The following is a 21,219-nucleotide window of genomic DNA, read 5'->3' on the forward strand; positions in this document are numbered from 1 at the left end:
ATAGTGAAGTTATTTTTTTGTTACATTTGTACCCCGCGCTTTCCCACTCATGGCAGGCTCAATGAGGCTTACATGGGGCAATGGAGGGTTAAGTGACTTGCCCAGAGTCACAAGGAGCTGCCTGTGCCAGGAATCGAACTCAGGACCAAAGTCCACCACCCTAACCACTAGGCCACTCCGGCAAAGTGTTCCAGAGCTTAACTATTTGTTGAGTGAAAATATAGTTCCTCTTATTTGTTTTAAAAGTATTTCCATGTAACTGCCTTGAGTGTCCCCTAGTCTTTGTACTTTTGGAACGAGTAAAAAAATGAATTTACTTCTACTCGTTCTACACCACTCATGACTCCATGGGCATCACATTTAAACACACAAAATAAAGGCATAGAGATACCTGGCTTAAGAGAGCTTCCTGCTGAGCTCCATGAAGACTCTTCAGTGCTGCCTTCAAACTAAGACGTTTTGCTGTGCATCTTTGCTTGTTGGAATACTATTTAAGCAATCACTACAACGAAGAAATCTCATGAAAGCATGTGCTTTAATGTTTTCAACCAAGCATGTTGTGAGCTCATTTACCTTGTAAAGCAAGGAGACACTCAAGTTCTCCACTTCCCTCACTGGGGTAAGCTAAGTGGGTAGTTCCACTCTGTGCCTGCACTATAAAAAGGTTACTCCTAGCAGCAGAACTTACAACTGACAGTCCAACCTGGCAGGAAGTTCTGAGCAACTGAAAAATAAATCAATTTACATTTTGAATGTTAGATTTCCCCTTTAAAAGCTGGCTTTATAATCAGGCTTAGTTGGAGACTGTCCCTGGGGCTATATATTTCCACAAAATATAGAAAGTCCTTATGAAAATGGGTGTTCCTGACCATCTTATTACTGTAATGAAGAAATGACTCTGGACGAGAAGCAACAGTCAGAACATGGCGAAACAGATTGGTTTTTATTGATAAAGGAGTAAGACAAGATTTGTTTTCTTTCACCATTTTTGTTTAACTTGTATGCCGAATATCTAAAGAAGACAAAAGTTATGACAACAGGTACAAGTTTCAGAGTTGATAACAAGGATATAGAAGTCATGGACAGTTTGTCTCTTGAGAAGGGCTCTAGCAGTCAAGAAATATGACAGTGACTGGCACTAGAGCTGCAGTAAAGGGCTTAGAGAAAATTTATAACAGCAAAGATGTACTTTTACAAACATGGATCTGAATTGTAAGTACCATGTTTTTTTTTCTATTATAGTCTATGGATGCAAGAACTGAACCATCAAGACACAGGAAAGAAAAAGTATTGATGTGTTTTGAGATATGCTGTTGGTGGCGAGTCTTGTGAACATCATGGACAGCTAAAAACAAAACACAGCTGCGTCCTGGACCAGATCAAACCTAAAAACTTTCACTTGAGGCCAAATAACCTAATCGAAACTATCTTATTTTTAGTATAATTATGTGACAGCCAGATTCTTTAGAGAAGATATTATGCTTCACAAGGTGTAAGGCAAGAGGCATTGGAAGACCAGTAGCAAGATGGATTGATTCAATCACATCGATTAGAAATATGCCATTAAGTAACCTTCAGAGACAAAGAGAAGGTAGAGCACACTGGAGAAATTCAAATTTATATGGTTGCCAGGAGTCTTCTTTGACTTGATGGCACTTAATCATCAGGCCTGGACTTCAAAGAGAGGGGCAGAAAATCCATTTTCCTTATCTTTCTTTCCCTCTGCTAGTCAAGTCTTCATCATTGGTAATTAGACTCAGCTCCTCCCGGTGATCAAATACTGCACAGACAAACTGCTGAAATAGACGGTCCATATAATTTTCATGCCGGGGGTAGAGGCCTTCCAAGAAGCCAATGTGCCCTCCATGCATGGTCACCAGCAGAGCCACATTAGACATCTTCTGAGCTAGTTCTAGTGGAATTGCTGCAAAAAAGAAAGGCAGAAGCAGATTAGAAGACTGCAGCCTTTTTTAAATTAAATATATTTTAATAATATACTTTGCCACAGTCACAGATGGTCTCCACCACTCTACTCCAAATACTACTGTGACCTTCTCTTGCCATGACAAAAAGATGCAACTGTAAAGAGGCTTTGCCTAATGGCATTCCACAATTCTGGGTAGATGGTTAGCTTACTAGATGTTCTTGATTTGGGGGGACTGTCCCAAGTTTCAGACCAGAGTCCCTACTTTAGACTACATTCAGAAACCATCCGATTCCAACAGGGACAGAGATGTAGGACACTTTCTCCCTTTCTGCTTAGTGAGTTGGCAAGGCCAATCCTATTCTTTTGCCTGTTCTATTTTCCCAATACCGCCCCCATGCTGGCATCAGGAACAGCGCTTAATAGCCTGTTAACTTCCTGTGCTGAGCACGGCCAGTCTCACAATAAACAGTGCCACACAGGAGGCTGATATCCTATTAAGCTCTGCTAATACTGACAGCATCGTGGAGGAGGTGGAGGACTGAGACTGATGCACTGTCCAGACACATTGCTGTTTCCAGACCTATAGTTGCAAGGAAAGGTAAGCAGCATTGTTCACCCCTCATTGACCAACAGAACAGTCCAACAATGCACTTGCTTCTCCCTACAGCGACTTCTCTCCCGCTTACCCATGTAGGAGGAAAACAATGAGAACACAAGAGAAGTGGGTGGTATAACAATTTTTAAAAATGTTGGATCAACTTGCATTGAACCATCATCCCAGTCTTGTATAGTGTAGGCTTTGGGGAGAGGGGGAGTCTTGAAAGCAGACAAGATGGGCAGCAGCCTTCAAACCAGGGTACAATGGAAGGGAGAAGGGGGATTCTAGGACTATGGAAAGCATACGGAAATCATTGTATATAAAGCTGGGGCTCTGGGATTGGGGGATAGGTATGGGGGGAGCATTGTGTGCATGACTGAGGGGTTCCGAGACTGGAAGAAGCATATCAGGGAGAGCATATGTAGGACTGGGGCTCCTGCACTGAGGAATATATACAGGAGGGCTTGCCTTCAAGGTTCTGTTTGTTTAACCGCTCAAAGCGAAGCCATCAGAGGTGCGTACATTTACAATAAAATTGACAAACTATCTATACTACATCCTCACTAAACAGGTTTCAGATCTAAACATAGCACTGAAATCACAATTACATCATTTACAAGTGAACTAAATTCAATTCTTGAAAAAGGGAACATTACATTTCTTGTCTCACTCTCTTTCTGTGGCTTTTGATCTTGTTGATCTCTCTTCTACAGGATATTGGTTTAACTGGGTGCACTTTGGCCTGGTTTATATAATTTCTCTGGTATTTCGTTTTCAGTTGTTTCCTCAAACTTTACTGACTTCTCACTTCAATGTGGTGTTCCCCAAGGCTCAATTCTATACCATTTATTGTTTAACTAGCCGTTAAGCCCGTAAAAACGGGCGGGTATTGGAATGTTTTTTTTCCCCAAGGCCCCCCTCCCGTTGCAGCTGCAAAGCCCCTGCCATCCTCCTTCCCTGCCAGCTCCAAGGCCCCCTCTGTCCCTCCCTCCCAGCTCCAAGGCTCCAGTCCTCCCCCCTTCCCAGCTGCAAGGCCCCCTGCCCTCCCTCCCTCCCAGTTCCAAGGCCCTCCCCCCAGCTCCCAAGGCCCCCTTCCCTCCCTCCCAGTTCCAAGGCCCCCTGCTCTCCCTCACAACTGTAAGGGGCCCCATTCCCTCACAACTGTAAGGGCCCCCCTGCCCTCCCTCCCAGCTCCAAGGCTCCAGTCCTCCCCCCTTCCCAGCTGCAAGGCCCCCTGCCTGCCCGCCCTCCCTCCCAGTTCCAAGGCCCCCTGCCCTCCCTCCCTCCCAGTTCCAAGGCCCCAGGCCCTCCCCCCCAGCTCCCAAGGCCCCCTGCCCTCCCGCCCTCCCAGTTCCAAGGCCCCCTGCTCTCCCTCACAACTGTAACAGCCCCCCTGCCCTCCAGCTCCAAGGCTCCAGTCCTCCCCCCTTCTCAGCTGCAAGGCCCCTCGCCCTCCCTCCCTCCCAGTTCCAAGGCCCCAGGCCCCCCCAGCTCCCTCCCTCCCAGTTCCAAGGCCCCCTGCTCTCCCTCACAACTGTAAGGGCCCCCCTGCCCTCCCTCCCAGCTCCAAGGCTCCAGTCCTCCCCCCTTCCCAGCTGCAAGTCCCCCCGCCCTCCCTCCCACCCAGTTCCAAGGCCCCAGGCCCCCCCAGCTCCCAAGGCCCCCCCAGCTCCCAAGGCCCCCTTCCCTCCCTCCCAGCTCCAACGCCCCAGGCCCCCCCAGCTCCCCAGGCCCCCTTCCTTCCCTCCCTCCCTCCCAGCTCCAAGGCCCCCCTCCTTCTGAGATGTCCCATGTCCCCTCCCCCCCCCAAGGTAGCCGCTACCGCCCCCCCCCCCACGCCGGAGTCGCCACCACCCCCCCCTTCACCCGGCCCGGGCCCTCTCTTCGTTATTCAACTTACAGCAGCGCCGAAACAGCAGCAAGCAGTAGCTCCCGTTGGCCTTCCTTCACTGCCTGTGCCTCGCCCTCGTGTGACGTCACGTCGGCGAGGGCGGGGCACAGGCAGGGAAGGAAGGCCGACGGGAGCTGAAGCTGAGCTGCTTGCTGCTGTTTCGGCGCTGCTGTAAGTTCAATAACGAAGAGAGGGCCCGGGCCGCGTGAAGGGGGGGTGGTGGCGACTCCGGGGGTGGGGGGGCGGTAGCGGCTACCTTGGGGGGGGGGAGCGGTAGCGACGTCAGCGGTTCCCTCCCTCCCCTTCAGCGCAGTTTCCCTCTCTGTCCCGCCCCCCTTCCCCGTCATCACGTCTTGACGCGGGGGCGGGACAGAGAGGGAAGTCTCTACTGCGCATTTGCAGGTGAGTCGGTCACTTGCCATTTATAGGTTTGATATTCACATAAGTCCTTTAGCAACACTACTACAGGACCACAATATCCATTTTTTCTTCTATGCCAATGACATCCTTATTTTCTTTCCAACTTCTCTTTTTTTTCTCCAGATCTAGCCCCTTTACAGGTTGCTCTTTTAGCACTAAAAGATTGGTTATTTACATATGAACTGGTTTTAAACACTTCAAAAATCACAGTATACTGGATCACATAGAGAACCAGCCTTAACTTTTAACCTGTTTAACCTTCTAATGCTACCAGTTTGTTCATTTCAGTAGCTGGGTGTGAGGCTTGATTCCTACTTTCATTCAAACAGCAAATTTCTCAGGTAGTAAAGAAGGGTTATTTTTGGCTTCACTGTTTCTGCTCCATCCATAAACATCTTAAGTTTTCATCCATTCATACTTTTATCCATACATTCATCATTTCTAGAACAGACTACTGTAACACTATCTACGTCTTCAAACACTTCAAAACTCAGTGATTGGCCTGCTATTTCAAGACAAAAAGTATGATCATGTTACGCTATTATTTCTAGATTTGCACTGGTTGACCGTGAAATTTCACATTTGGTTCAAGGTTTTAGTTATTATTCATAAGGTACTACATACAGGTTCACCACTTGTGTTCAGTAATTATTCCATACACCCCAACTCATTCCTTACTCTCTTTGTATGCACATTGTTTAGCACTTCCATATCATCATGCTGATCAATCCATAGACTGGTGGGTTGTGTCCATCTACCAGCAGGTGGAGATAGAGAGCAATCCTTTTGCCTCCCTATATGTGGTCATGTGCTGCCGGAAACTCCTCAGTATGTTCTCTATCTCAGCAGGTGGTGGTCACACACAGCAGCAGCTCTGGCTAGGTCTCCAAGCCTAATTTTTAGGTTTTGTTGAGTACCTGGGGTTGAGGGCTCTTCTTGAGCAAGTGCAAACCTGGTGGCGCCAGGTCCCTCCTTTTCTCCCCCCTCCCGCTGGCTCCGTTAAAAAAAAAAATAATAATTTTTTTTGGACGTCCTTAAGGGCGTTTATTTCGACGTTTATTTAAAACGTTTATTGCAGCTACTCACTGGGACACCAGTTCGTTACAGCTCGGAGCGAGAAGCAGGTAATTTTTACCTTTTTATAGCGGGCAGGGGGTTCCCCGATCGATCTCCACGTGGCCTATGGTGTTGGAGGGCGAGGGCGCGAAGAATCGCTCCCCGGACCGCGTGTGCGCCTCTAGCGGGGATGCGGGGGTCTTAAAGTCTGATTCGCCCTTGGTGGGTGTCAGTTCGGAGGCCGGTCAGTGTCCCGGGTCTTCCTCCGGTGCGGCGGTTTTTCCCGCCATAAACGCCCATCCCCCGCTGCTCGCCTCCGCCATCTTGGCCGGCCACTCTGCTCAGACGGCTTCTTCTTGGGCCGCCCTTGAGCTGGGAGACGTTCAAGCCATGGCCGCCCTTGATTTGGGCGACGGCAAAAAAGCGGCTAAAGTTAAGCGCCGTTCTTCCCGCGCGGCTCCTTCGCGGAGTGTCGCGCCGGACGCCATCTTGGATGCGCAGCATGTTTCTCCCCCGCTCTTGCGAGCGCCGGTTGAGGGTGCGTCTAGGGCTGTGGCCCAGGCTGCTGAAGTGCACAGTCTGGGGGGTTTCTCCCCCGAGTTTATTTTGCTGCTGCATCAGGCCTTCCTTATGCAAAACGCTGCCCCTTCTCCCTTGTCCGACAAAGGGGTTGAGGCCCCCGGAAGTAAACGCCCTCGGGTGGATTCCCAGGGCTTAGAGGACTCTGTCTCCTCTGATGTAGATGAGGGCAGCGTATCTGAGTTCTCCCAACGGTCCTTTGGGGATTCCTTGGAGGAGACGGATTCCCGCTCGGATGGAGCGGATGACCCCTCTGCAGCGCGGATCTTTCGCTCAGAGGATTTGCCCAACCTGTTAGTGCAGGCCATGAGCATTTTGAAGATTTCCTCTCCAGAGGACGTCTCTCCCTCAGCCCCTGTTGGCTCTGCCATTATGCTGGGGACGAAGCGCCCGCCTAGAACCTTCCACGTGCATGATGCCATGCACGCCTTAATTTCAGCTCAATGGGATGTCCCGGAAGCGAGCCTGAAAGTGGCTAGGGCTATGTCCCGCCTCTATCCTTTGCCTGAAAGTGAACGGGAGGCCTTTCTTTGGCCTACCGTGGATTCTTTAATCACTGCGGTGACTAAGAAAACGGCGTTGCCGGTGGAAGGTGGCAAGGCCCTAAAGGACGCCCAAGACAGAAGATTGGAGGCGGCCTTAAGGTCGTCCTTTGAGGCGGCTGCCTTAAGTTTGCAGGCCTCAGTTTGCGGCTCCTACGTGGCCAGGGCGTGCCTGACGATAGTGCAGCGGGCTTCCCCCTCGGATCCTTCCTTGAGGGCTGATTGGCCGGCCCTGGAATCGGGCTTGGCTTATTTGGCAGACTTACTGTATGATGTCTTGAGAGCCTTGGCTAAAGGTATGGCTCAGACAGTCTCTGCGCGGCGGTGGCTTTGGCTGAAACATTGGTCGGCTGACCACGCCTCCAAGTCCCGCCTGGCTAAGTTGCCTTTTAAAGGCAAGCTGCTCTTTGGGGTCGAGCTGGACAAAATTGTGACCGATCTCGGCACGTCTAAGGGCAAGAGGTTACCAGAGGTCAGGGCTCGGGCCAGTGCTCGCCCCGGTATCTCCAGAGGACGGTTTCAGGAAGCCCGTCGGTACCGCCCGGGCAAGTCGGGCTCCTCTGCCCCCTCTTCCTTTAAGAGGAACTTCTCCCCCAAGCAGCATTCCTTTCGCAGAGACCGCCGTCCCGGAGGTACGCCCTCCGGTCCTCCCCCAGGGTCTCGTACCCAATGACGGGGTCCTGGTCCATGGCCCAGTGCAGATTGGAGGACGCCTGTCCTCGTTTCTGGGCGAGTGGACCAGGGTAACTTCAGACGCTTGGGTGCTGGAAGTCATCAGAGATGGCTACAAGCTAGAGTTCTGCCGACCCTTAAGAGACGGGTCTGTACTCTCTCCCTGCAAGTCTCCAGTCAAAGCTGTGGCAGTGCAGCAGACCTTGGACAATCTGATCCGCCTGGGTGCGGTCGTTCCGGTGCCAGAAAATCAGCTTGGCAAGGGACGTTACTCCATTTACTTTGTGGTACCAAAGAAAGGAGGTTCTGTCCGGCCTATCCTCGACCTGAAAGGGGTCAATCGGGCCTTGAAAGTTCGGCACTTTCGCATGGAGACTCTCCGCTCTGTTATAGCGGCAGTGAAGGCAGGGGAGTTCCTGGCATCCTTGGACATCAAGGAAGCGTACTTGCATATTCCCATCTGGCCTCCTCATCAACGCTTTCTGCGTTTTGCAGTCCTGGGCCGACACTTCCAGTTCAGAGCCCTCCCGTTCGGGTTGGCTACTGCTCCGCGGACCTTCTCCAAAGGTAATGGTGGTCATCGCGGCCTTCCTGCGAAAGGAAGGAGTACAAGTCCATCCTTATCTGGACGACTGGTTGATCCGAGCCCCCTCTTATGCAGAGTGCGGCAAAGCTGTGGACCGGGTGATTGCTCTTTTGAGCTCCCTGGGGTGGATCATCAACTGGGAGAAAAGCCAGCTGCGCCCGACTCAGTCCCTGGAGTATCTGGGAGTTCGTTTCGACACCCAAGTGGGCAGAGTGTTCCTGCCGGACAATCGGATTGTCAAACTTCAGGCTCAGGTGGACCAGTTCCTAGTAGCCTCTCCGCTTCGGGCTTGGGACTATGTGCAGCTGTTGGGCTCTATGACGGCCACGATGGAAGTAGTGCCCTGGGCCAGGGCTCATATGAGACCACTACAACACTCTCTGCTGCAGCGCTGGACTCCGGTGTCGGAGGATTATGCTGTGCACCTTCCCTTGGACCCAGCAGTGCGCAAGGCGCTGAGCTGGTGGCTGAAGACAGACAAGTTGTCTGCAGGGATGCCTCTTGTGACCCCGGAGTGGATTGTCGTCACGACGGACGCCTCTTTGACGGGCTGGGGAGCCCACTGCTTGGGAAGGACAGCGCAGGGGCTCTGGTCTCCTGCAGAGGCAAAGTGGTCTATCAACCTCCTGGAACTCAGAGCCATTCGGTTGGCGCTTTTGGAGTTCCTCCCGGTACTGGCGTTGAAGCCAGTACGGGTCCTGTCGGACAACGCCACGGCTGTGGCCTATGTCAACCGCCAGGGAGGTACCAAGAGCGCCCCTCTAGCCAAGGAAGCCATGAATCTATGCCAGTGGGCGGAAGCGAACCTGGAACAGCTGTCAGCGGCCCACATTGCCGGAGTCATGAATGTCAAGGCGGACTTTCTCAGTCGCCATACCTTGGATCCCGGAGAGTGGCAGTTATCGGCTCAGGCGTTCTTGGACATCACGAAGCGCTGGGGGCAGCCGAGCCTAGATCTGATGGCGTCATCGGCCAATTGCCAAGTGCCGCGCTTTTTCAGCAGAGGACGGGACCCTCGATCTCTGGGAGTAGATGCTCTTCTCCAACTGTGGCCGACACAGGAGCTTCTCTATGTGTTCCAGCCCTGGCCCATGTTGGGCAGGGTACTAGACCGGGTGGCAAAGCATCCTGGCCGAATAATCCTGGTGGGTCCAGACTGGCCCAGACGTCCCTGGTATGAGGATTTGATCAGGCTCTCAGTCGACGACCCTCTGCGGCTGCCAGTGGAGCAGGGCCTGTTGCATCAGGGTCCCGTGGTGATGGAGGATCCCTCCCTCTTTGGTCTTACGGCCTGGCTATTGAGCGGCAGCGTCTGAGGAAGAAGGGCTTCTCAGACAAAGTCATCGCCACTATGCTGAGAGCGAGGAAGCGCTCTACTTCTACTGCTTACGCCAGGGTTTGGCGTATCTTTGCAGCGTGGTGTGAAGCAGGCTCACTTTCTCCCTTCACTTCTCCAATTTCTTCAGTGCTGGCGTTCCTGCAAGGTCTGGAGAAAGGCCTGTCGCTCAGTTCCCTTAAAGTCCAGGTAGCGGCTCTGGCTTGCTTCAGGGGCCGCCTGAAGGGTGCTTCCCTGGCTTCGCAGCCAGATGTGGTACGTTTTCTCAAGGGAGTTAATCACCTGCGCCCTCCTCTGCACTCAGTGGTGCCTGCGTGGAATCTCAACCTGGTGCTAAGAGCCTTGCAGAAGCCGCCTTTTGAACCCTTGTCGAGGGCATCTCTGAAAGACCTGACGTTGAAAACAGTCTTTTTGGTGGCTATCACTTCAGCCAGAAGAGTTTCCGAGCTCCAGGCGCTCTCATGTCGAGAGCCTTTTCTGCAGTTCACTGAGGCAGGAGTGACTATTCGCACAGTGCCTTCCTTCCTGCCCAAGATTGTTTCTCGCTTCCATGTGAATCAGCAGCTCTGTCTCCCTTCCTTTCGTAGGGAGGACTACCCAGAGGAATACTCTGTTCTCAAATTTCTGGATGTGAGACGAGTCATCTTCAGACACTTGGAAGTGACCAATGATTTCCGGAAATCGGATCATCTGTTTGTCCTGTTTGCAGGTCCTCGTAAGGGTCTGCAGGCTGCTAAGCCTACAGTGGCAAGATGGGTCAAGGAAGCCATTGCAGCGGCTTATGTGGCCGTGGGGAAGGTGCTGCCTATTCAGCTGAAGGCTCACTCCACTAGAGCTCAGGCGGCCTCGATGGCAGAGGCCGGGTCCGTCTCCTTGGAGGAGATATGCAAGGCGGCAACTTGGGCATCGGCCCATACCTTCTCCAGGCATTACCGCTTGACTGTGGCTGCTCGGGCGGAGGCCCGGTTTGGAGCTTCAGTGTTGCGGTCAGGGATTTCAATGTCCCGCCCTGGGTGAGTACTGCTTCGGTACATCCCACCAGGCTATGGATTGATCAGCATGATGATATGGAAGGTAAAATTATGTATCATACCTGATAATTTTCTTTCCATTAATCATAGCTGATCAATCCATAGCCCCTCCCAGATACCTGTACTGTTTATATTCTGGTTGCATTTCAGGTTCAAGTTTAGTCTTCAGTTCCTGTTCAGGAGGACTTCGTGTTCAAGTTTTTTCAATTGGATTCTTCAAGAGTTGAGACGAGTTTGTGTTACAGTGAGCTGCTGCATTCCTCTCCCCTCCGTTTTACGGGGCTGGATTGAGACATAAATTCTGCCGGCGCTCCCTCCCGCTTCGTGCGGCTGTAGGGCAGCTTTGTACCCCTCCCGCTTCGGCGGTGTTAGGGTCAGTCAGCTCCTCCCGCGGTTGCAGGATAAGCCAGATCCCCCCCGCATCGGCGGGGTGGTGTCTCTCCCCCGCTCCGCGGGGATGAGCTGGACGGATTCCCCTCCCCCACTTGTGTGGGGATGAGCTGGGCTAATTCCCCTCCCCCGTTTCGGCGGTGGTGAGCTGGGCAGAGTGTCCCTTTGTGGGTGTAATTCTCTAAGTGCTGAGTCCTGCGGATGGAGCTTGGATATCGACATACTGAGGAGTTTCCGGCAGCACATGACCACATATAGGGAGGCAAAAGGATTGCTCTCTATCTCCACCTGCTGGTAGATGGACACAACCCACCAGTCTATGGATTGATCAGCTATGATTAATGGAAAGAAAATTATCAGGTATGATACATAATTTTACCTTCCACCGGTGAAATCAGCACACTATATGATTCCACCAGAGCTTCAGCATTTTTTTTTATTTGGCATCCAAATTATGGAATGATCTTCTACCCACCATTAGAGCTGAACTTTCCTTACCAAAAATTTAAGTCCCTTACTAAAAACTCATGAATTTTAACTTGCATTTATTTTGTTACATTTGTAGCCCACATTTTCCCACCTATTTGCAGGCTCAATGTGGCTTACATAGTACCATAATGGCGATCGCCATGTCGGTTGATAACAAATACAAGGTTATATTGTGGTCTGATGAGGTAGGTGTGTGTCAGGCACCATGAGGGTTGAAGGGAATGTAAATTGTTTATTGCCTTACCCACTTGCTGTTATGATGCGCAGCCTACACAGTTTGTTAGGGAAGCAGCCTGCTTTTATTAGTTGCTTTTTTTTCTTTTATTGTTCCTGTTAACTATCCTATTTTAATTTGAGTTCTTTTCCTTTTCTACTTGTTAATATATTATTGTAAAACACTTTGACCTTTTACTAGCTCCAGCAGTATAGCAAATTTTAAAATAAACAAACATTAGGCAGGAGTGGAGGAGTGACCTAGTGATTACAGTACTGGTCTTGACATCCAGAGGTGGCCGGTTCAAATCCCACTGCTGCTCCTTGTGAACTTAGGCAAGTCACTCCTTCCCAGTGTTTTTTAATGATGCGTATGATGTCTTGAGTGAGATGGTCATTACACATTGTACACACTATTTTGTCTTGTTCATTTTTCGGTTGTATTTGTAAGAGGGAATCCCTTTCCTCTTGTGCAGCCCTATTGAAACCTTCTTCAATATATTTTCTCGGGTAACCTCTATCAAGGAATCTTAAGGCCCTGCACTTTGCTTGTTTAATCATGTCCTGTTTGTCAAAGCATATTCTTTTTACCCTCAAGAACTGACTGTAGGTATTACCAGGCAGCCCAGCTCTGCAATACTTATTTCTGGCTATGGGGGTCATGAACACCAGCACTGGAAACAGATGGAGGAAAGTGTGATGGGCATGCACCCTATACACTCCCTCTTACTCCAGAGGGGAGAGCATCTGCCTCATAAGTGGAAGGAGCATAAACAAGTGGGACCCACTTTAGTTGTTTGGTTTACTATAGCCTACTTGATGGGTATCACCCCGGCTACCTCTCCCATCAGGGATATACTGGGTGATCCGGAGTTTCAGCGCAGATGGATGGATTCTAAAAGGTTTCAGTGGATGGTTGAGCTGAGTATGAGGCGAGTATATGATTTTGTTAGACAAGGGAAATTTCATCCATGAGAGGAGATAGGGCAGGGTATGGTAGAGAAGCCACGGGTCTTTTCTGTTCTGCAGGTCTATCATTATCTACAGGTACATCAACAGGATTTCTTTAGATCCCTAACCCCATTGGAAGACTTATTATCAAGGGCTTAAGGGCAGAGGCCTGGTGGCAGCCTTGTATAAGATTCTTATGGGGAAACCATTTAGGAGAGTCATTCTGCACAAATTACAGTGGGAACAAGCTGACCTCAGGGGGCGGGAAGAAATTTGGGAGGAGTTATGGACTGCCCTTCCTCAAATGTCTGTGTCTGACACATCTACACGCAATATAAAATTTTGTTTAGGATGTACCTCACCCCAGTAAAATTGTATAAGATACAGGGGGAGAACCCTGATACTTGCTGGCAGGGATGTATGGAGCGAGAGGACTTTGACCATATGTGGTGGGGATGCCCAAAGTTACAGATATTTTGGTCTTAGGTTATACTTGAGGTCTCTCGAGTGACAGGAGAGCTTCTTCCTCTGGAGAAATACATGATGCTGTTGGGCTTCTCTACGTCATCTGGTCTAAGAATTCTATCAAAAAATGATAATCTCTTCTCACCTACTCCTCGCTGCCCGGTTGGTTGTTGCAGCTGGGTGGAAGAAGGTACAACACTGGTGGGTGAAAGTTTGGTAGATTGTAGATTTGGAGAGAGCATCTAAAATTTTCCAGAATAGGCACCAGGCCTTTAATCTTAAATGGCAGCCTCTCCTGTCACTTAGAAAGCCGACTTTATCGTAGTTGGATGTCAAGAAACTGTTAGATACGTTAGGCAAGGGGGGAACAGGGTATGTTTTCTGCTAATTATCCTCGCCTGATGCACGGGGTTTATTCATTTATGTTTCTTTCCATTACTATTCTTCATGGGATTGTAGCCCATTATTAAGAACCTTGATATCCCACTCTTGTGGGTTTACAGTTGTTTTACTTCAGCTAGAATGGTTTATGTATTAGGTAGCTTGTACGTAAAGAGAAGCTCAAATTGTTTTTTGTTTGGCTATTGCTGTATTACTTCTCTAACAATCTCAATAAAAATACAGATACAAAAAAAAAATCGACTGTAGGGCAAGTTTCTTTTTTAGAGACCAATTATGGCAACTTCCATAATGCAGTAATTTATTCACATCTGTTTACAAAATATGGTAGTACCGAATTTGCCCTCACTGTATTGAATATTAATATCCAAACAGATTATCCTTTTGATCATAATTCAATTGAAACCTTAAGTTCTCATCTCTGGTATTTAACCAGTTATAAAAAAATAAAAGCGTATCTTTAAACCGGCCAAAGATATCCCAAATATGGCCTCTACAACGGCTTTAAAAATGGGTGGACAACCGGTTATATTGGTCAAGACAACCAGCTATCTGCCAGCTGCTAACCGGGGATATTCAGGGAGGCATAGCCAGTTATCCCCCGCTGAAAATTGATGGATAGCTAGTTAACTGCTGTCTAACTGGTCAGCAGCCATCCTGGCCAGCTAAATAGCACTGAATATTGTGGGGACTGTCTTATTATCTAGTGGTAAAGCTTCTGCTTAGTTTATTCTTATACTTTGGATAAGGAAGAGATGTATCTCCTCCTGTACTGTGCAAAATATAAAGATATCAGATGTAAATTCTCAAAATTAACATATTTCAATGACTAAATTGAAAATAGAATTATTTTTCTACCTTTATCTGGTGATTTTTATTTTTGTTACCATATTGGTCCCAATCTCTGGTTCTGCTTTTCTGTCTATCCTTTAAAAATGGGTGGATAGCCGCTAACAGGGGATATTCAGCAAGGCATAGCCAGTTATCCCCCGCAGGAACGGTAAAAAGCTTTGCTCCCATGGTTAAAAAAAAAAAGTTGCATTTACCACTCCCGCAGGTTTGGCATCTCCGTGTCTGCCTGCCTCCCTCCCTCCCTCCCACAGTAGCTGTACCTTATGCAGCAGCCAGCTGAGCTGACACAGATCCCCACAGGCTTGCTCCAGGAACCTTCTCTCTGCCAGGTCCTGCCTTCTGATGCAACTTCCTGTTTAGTGAAAGCAGGAAGCTGCATCAGAAGGCAGGTTCCAGCAGAGAGAAGGCCCTGGAGCAGGGCTGTGGAGATCTCCATCAGCTCAGCTGGCTGCTGCATAAGAGAGCTACTGTGGTGGGAAGGAGGAGGAAGGCAAAAGTGCCAGACCCATGGGGGGGGGGGGGGGGGGGGGGGGGGGGGGGGGCTGCTGGACCCATGGAGGGCAAAATGAAAAAAAGAAACAGAGAGTAATATAATGTAGATAGTAAACAGTGAGAGGATTGACCCAAAAATGTTCTACAATGAATTATTTTTTAGAAAAAGATCTTATTTATTTGTTGCATTTGTACCCCACATTTTCCCACCTCTTTGCAGGCTCAATGTGACTTACATAGTACTGTCAAAGGCGTTTGCCCAGTCGGTGGATAACAAATACAAAAGTTGTACAGTGATCGTATGAGGTATAAGTGGAGGGTCGGAATGAATGAAGGTTGCGTGTTGTCCTGTTCGATCATAATCATGCTGTGTTGGTAGGTGAAGAGTGTTACGTGGGGTCGTTGGGGTAGGCCTTTTTGAAGAGGTTGGGTTTTAGTGATTTCCTGAAGTTCAAGTGGTCGTGGATTGTTTTCACAGCTTTTGGGAGCCCATTCCATAGTTGTGCGCTTATGTAGGAGAAGCCGGATGCGTAAGTTGTTTTGTATTTCAGTCCTTTGCAATTTGGGTAGTGTAGGTTTAGGTAGGATCTTGATGATCTGACTTTGTTTCTTATTGGTAAGTCTATGAGGTCTGTCATGTATTCTGGGACTATATGTTTTGTACAGTGGTGGAAATAAGTATTTGATCCCTTGCTGATTTTGTAAGTTTGCCCACTGACAAAGACATGAGCAGCCCATAATTGAAGGGTAGGTTATTGGTAACAGTGAGAGATAGCACATCACAAATTAAATCCGGAAAATCACATTGTGGAAAGTATATGAATTTATTTGCATTCTGCAGAGGGAAATAAGTATTTAATCCCTCTGGCAAACAAGACCTAATACTTGGTGGCAAAACCCTTGTTGGCAAGCACAGCGGTCAGACGTCTTCTGTAGTTGATGATGAGGTTTGCACACATGTCAGGAGGAATTTTGGTCCACTCCTCTTTGCAGATCATCTCTAAATCATTAAGAGTTCTGGGCTGTCGCTTGGCAACTCGCAGCTTCAGCTCCCTCCATAAGTTTTCAATGGGATTAAGGTCTGGTGACTGGCTAGGCCACTCCATGACCCTAATGTGCTTCTTCCTGAGCCACTCCTTTGTTGCCTTGGCTGTATGTTTTGGGTCATTGTCGTGCTGGAAGACCCAGCCACGACCCATTTTTAAGGCCCTGGCGGAGGGAAGGAGGTTGTCACTCAGAATTGTACGGTACATGGCCCCATCCATTCTCCCATTGATGCGGTGAAGTAGTCCTGTGCCCTTAGCAGAGAAACACCCCCAAAACATAACATTTCCACCTCCATGCTTGACAGTGGGGACGGTGTTCTTTGGGTCATAGGCAGCATTTCTCTTCCTCCAAACACGGCGAGTTGAGTTCATGCCAAAGAGCTCAATTTTTGTCTCATCTGACCACAGCACCTTCTCCCAATCACTCTCGGCATCATCCAGGTGTTCACTGGCAAACTTCAGACGGGCCGTCACATGTGCCTTCCGGAGCAGGGGGACCTTGCGGGCACTGCAGGATTGCAATCCGTTATGTCGTAATGTGTTACCAATGGTTTTCGTGGTGACAGTGGTCCCAGCTGCCTTGAGATCATTGACAAGTTCCCCCCTTGTAGTTGTAGGCTGATTTCTAACCTTCCTCATGATCAAGGATACCCCACGAGGTGAGATTTTGCGTGGAGCCCCAGATCTTTGTCGATTGACAGTCATTTTGTACTTCTTCCATTTTCTTACTATGGCACCAACAGTTGTCTCCTTCTCGCCCAGCGTCTTACTGATGGTTTTGTAGCCCATTCCAGCCTTGTGCAGGTGTATGATCTTGTCCCTGACATCCTTAGACAGCTCCTTGCTCTTGGCCATTTTGTAGAGGTTAGAGTCTGACTGATTCACTGAGTCTGTGGACAGGTGTCTTTCATACAGGTGACCATTGCCGACAGCTGTCTGTCATGCAGGTAACGAGTTGATTTGGAGCATCTACCTGGTCTGTAGGGGCCAGATCTCTTACTGGTTGGTGGGGGATCAAATACTTATTTCCCTCTGCAGAATGCAAATAAATTCATATACTTTCCACAATGTGATTTTCCGGATTTAATTTGTGATGTGCTATCTCTCACTGTTACCAATAACCTACCCTTCAATTATGGGCTGCTCATGTCTTTGTCAGTGGGCAAACTTACAAAATCAGCAAGGGATCAAATACTTATTTCCACCACTGTATATATGAGTGCGCTATGATCAAAAAAACTGTTTAGTATGCCGTTTCTATAAAGAGTAGCTATAATAAACAAATAATAAAAATCTTTAAGGCACTTAGCGTTATGTAGTTAGAAATGCCCCATCCTCGCTGGATGAGATTTTGGTCCATATGATGTTACCAACGCCATCACACAATCTATCCAATGGCCCTTTTGTTGGTCCTGGCTCGCTAAAAAGCAAATCCAAATGGAGCTGTAGCAAAAAATCCAGCGCTGTTTAGGTGTGACTATTTTCAAAATAAAATGATAGTAAATCCAAAATCCACCAGCGTATATACAGTGGGGGAAATAAATATTTGATCCCTTGCTGATTTTGTAAGTTTGCCCACTGACAAAGACATGAGCAGCCCATAATTGAAGGGTAGGTTATTGGTAACAGTGAGAGATAGCACATCACAAATTAAATCCGGAAAATCACATTGTGGAAAGTATATGAATTTATTTACATTCTGCAGAGGGAAATAAGTATTTGATCCCCCACCAACCAGTAAGAGATCTGGCCCCTACAGACCAGGTAGATGCTCCAAATCAACTCGTTACCTGCATGACAGACAGCTGTCGGCAATGGTCACCTGTCTGAAAGACACCTGTCCACAGACTCAGTGAATCAGTCAGACTCTAACCTCTACAAAATGGCCAAGAGCAAGGAGCTGTCTAAGGATGTCAGGGACAAGATCATACACCTGCACAAGGCTGGAATGGGCTACAAAACCATCAGTAAGACGCTGGGCGAGAAGGAGACAACTGTTGGTGCCATAGTAAGAAAATGGAAGAAGTACAAAATGACTGTCAATCGACAAAGATCTGGGGCTCCACGCAAAATCTCACCTCGTGGGGTATCCTTGATCATGAGGAAGGTTAGAAATCAGCCTACAACTACAAGGGGGGAACTTGTCAATGATCTCAAGGCAGCTGGGACCACTGTCACCACGAAAACCATTGGTAACACATTACGACATAACGGATTGCAATCCTGCAGTGCCCGCAAGGTCCCCCTGCTCCGGAAGGCACATGTGACGGCCCGTCTGAAGTTTGCCAGTGAACACCTGGATGATGCCGAGAGTGATTGGGAGAAGGTGCTGTGGTCAGATGAGACAAAAATTGAGCTCTTTGGCATGAACTCAACTCGCCGTGTTTGGAGGAAGAGAAATGCTGCCTATGACCCAAAGAACACCGTCCCCACTGTCAAGCATGGAGGTGGAAATGTTATGTTTTGGGGGTGTTTCTCTGCTAAGGGCACAGGACTACTTCACCGCATCAATGGGAGAATGGATGGGGCCATGTACCGTACAATTCTGAGTGACAACCTCCTTCCCTCCGCCAGGGCCTTAAAAATGGGTCGTGGCTGGGTCTTCCAGCACGACAATGACCCAAAACATACAGCCAAGGCAACAAAGGAGTGGCTCAGGAAGAAGCACATTAGGGTCATGGAGTGGCCTAGCCAGTCACCAGACCTTAATCCCATTGAAAACTTATGGAGGGAGCTGAAGCTGCGAGTTGCCAAGCGACAGCCCAGAACTCTTAATGATTTAGAGATGATCTGCAAAGAGGAGTGGACCAAAATTCCTCCTGACATGTGTGCAAACCTCATCATCAACTACAGAAGACGTCTGACCACTGTGCTTGCCAACAAGGGTTTTGCCACCAAGTATTAGGTCTTGTTTGCCAGAGGGATTAAATACTTATTTCCCTCTGCAGAATGCAAATAAATTCATATACTTTCCACAATGTGATTTTCCGGATTTAATTTGTGATGTGCTATCTCTCACTGTTACCAATAACCTACCCTTCAATTATGGGCTGCTCATGTCTTTGTCAGTGGGCAAACTTACAAAATCAGCAAGGGATCAAATACTTATTTCCCCCACTGTATAAGATCTTCTAGTTGTAACTAAACTTTTAAAGTGAAATCATAATGAGTCAGACACTGCAGGGTTTCGAAAAACTTCAGTGTGTTAGAGGTTCATTGGAGCCAGTGATAGGATTGACTCATTTGTTCTTTATATTTAAGCAATAAGAGAATTTTCACGACTAATTTTATTATTTGGGAATCACTCATAGCACGTGGGTGCATTTGATTAAAAAATTAAGAAAAGCTCTATGATCGAGAAACGTGTCCACCCTTAGAGACATCATTCACTTCGGTGTAGCCTCGTTTGGATGAGTTTATACTTTGAGAACTTCTCTATGATTCTCACATATTTATTATTTTGTATTTATACATATAAGATCTTTTTCAAAAAATAATTCATTGTAGAACATTTTTGGGTCAATCCTCTCACTGTTTACCATCACCATTATATTACTGTCTGGTTCTTTTTTCATTTTGTCATTGTTATTTCACCAGAGATTATTTGGGAATCTATTTTTTGATAATCTGGACCCGTGGAGGGGGCACTGGAAATGAGGGAGGAGGCTGCTGGAGAGAAGGGAGAAAGGTGCTGGACCATTGGTGTGGGGAGGGAGAGCTGGTCGGAGAGAAGGGAGAGAGAGACACTGGACTCATGGGGGAAGTTTGGAGAGAAGGGAGAGACGCTGGACCCATGGGGGAAGTTTGGAGAGAAGGGAGAGAGAGGCGCTGGGCCTATTGATGTGGGGGCTGGAGGCAGGGAGAGAGGCACTGGACCCGTGGGAGGGGGGCTGCTGGAGAGAAGGGATACAGGTGCTGGGCCTGAAGGGGGAGGGGGTCTATGGATACAGAGCAAAGATGCTAGACATGGGAGAGAATAGGAACGCAGAATGGAGGATGCTGATCTTGTGGGGAGGGGACACAGAGGAGTGGTGCTGGACATAGGTAGAGGGGCTAGGGACATAGAGTGGTGGTGATGAATGCAGGGAGATGGACACAGAGAAGATGTTGGATAGGGAAGTATATGGGGCACAGAGAAGATAGATGCAGAACATGGGGAAAGACAGGTACACAGAGAGAGAAGATGGATGGTGAGCATGGAGAAAGAAGAAATGTCAAATGGGCTGGAGATCCTGGAAAATGAGTTAAGAAGACAGACAGAAACAGAAACCAGAGCCAGGGACCAACATGATCTGAAAAATAAAATGAACAGACAAGAAAAGGTAGAAAAAATTATTTTCTATTCTGTGATTAGAATGTCCGATTTGAAATGTGTATCCTATCAGAGCTGGTGTTAGATGTGGCTAGGGCCCAAGGCAGAAATTTGGGAGGGGACACCAAAGCCCATGCTGCCTTCAGCTTCTAGCAGGCTTTGGGCTCTCTCTGGTCAGGGGGCAGTTGTCTTAGTTGCACCCCCCTAACACCATCTCTGGCATATGTGATCTTTATATTTTGCATAGTATAAGAGGAAATGCATATCTTTCTATTTCTGTGGTGTGGTTTTAGGTTAATATGTTTATCATTTTTGCTCAGCTATTATGTATTTGGAATGTATGTTGTGTGTGTGTGTGACCAAGGTATTTTGTTAGAATGAATTTTCTATGTAACATTCTGTAGTAATTTAGCTTGTTCAGTCTTCCCGATGGAGGAGATGTTTGTTGATCCTTGTTCTGTATTGTTTGTGATTTATAAAATGACAGTTGTACAGAATAGTGTTTCTTATTATACGTTAATAAAATGATATATAAAATCAGAACTGTTCGAGGATTGTGTGGATGGGATCTGACAGAGGACAAAGTTTACAGGGATTGGAACAGAGCTTGGGGGACGGGGCGAGGACAAACTTTGTCCCCATGTCATTCTCTAGATCTCTGCTCGGAAAACTCATACAAAAAATTCAAGGTTGGGGTAAAGACTAGGCTTTTTGCCTAAGCTATGGCATGAGTATTATAGGATTGGAGATAGGTAGGATATAATTTTTTTAAATAAATAATATATTTTATCTGTGTATTTTAATTTATTTTGATCGCCTTGTTGTTAACCTTTTGAGTATCATTTGATGGGAATTTAACTTTTATCTTTTGTCTCATGGGAAATTTTGTTATGCTACACATTCCCTTTCATGTTGAGGGCTGACTGAAGTTCTACTATATCTTTGTTTTATTGGGCTTTTATTTATCCTGTA

General features: G+C 47.9%; 1 protein-coding gene across 1 annotated transcript in view; it reads right to left on the reverse strand.

Annotated features, from left to right (window-relative positions):
• Positions 1–911: 911 nt before the first annotated feature.
• The window catches only part of ABHD1 (abhydrolase domain containing 1), a 76,634-nt gene continuing 56,326 nt past the window's right edge, over positions 912–21,219 (reverse strand). The window contains exon 9 of the mRNA XM_030198615.1: positions 912–1,924. Coding sequence (XP_030054475.1) covers positions 1,707–1,924 — 218 coding nt within the window. The 3' untranslated portion in view covers positions 912–1,706. The remainder of the gene's footprint in view (positions 1,925–21,219) is intronic.

Source organism: Microcaecilia unicolor, chromosome 3, assembly GCF_901765095.1.
Source record: "Microcaecilia unicolor chromosome 3, aMicUni1.1, whole genome shotgun sequence".
Classification (NCBI taxonomy): domain Eukaryota; kingdom Metazoa; phylum Chordata; class Amphibia; order Gymnophiona; family Siphonopidae; genus Microcaecilia; species Microcaecilia unicolor.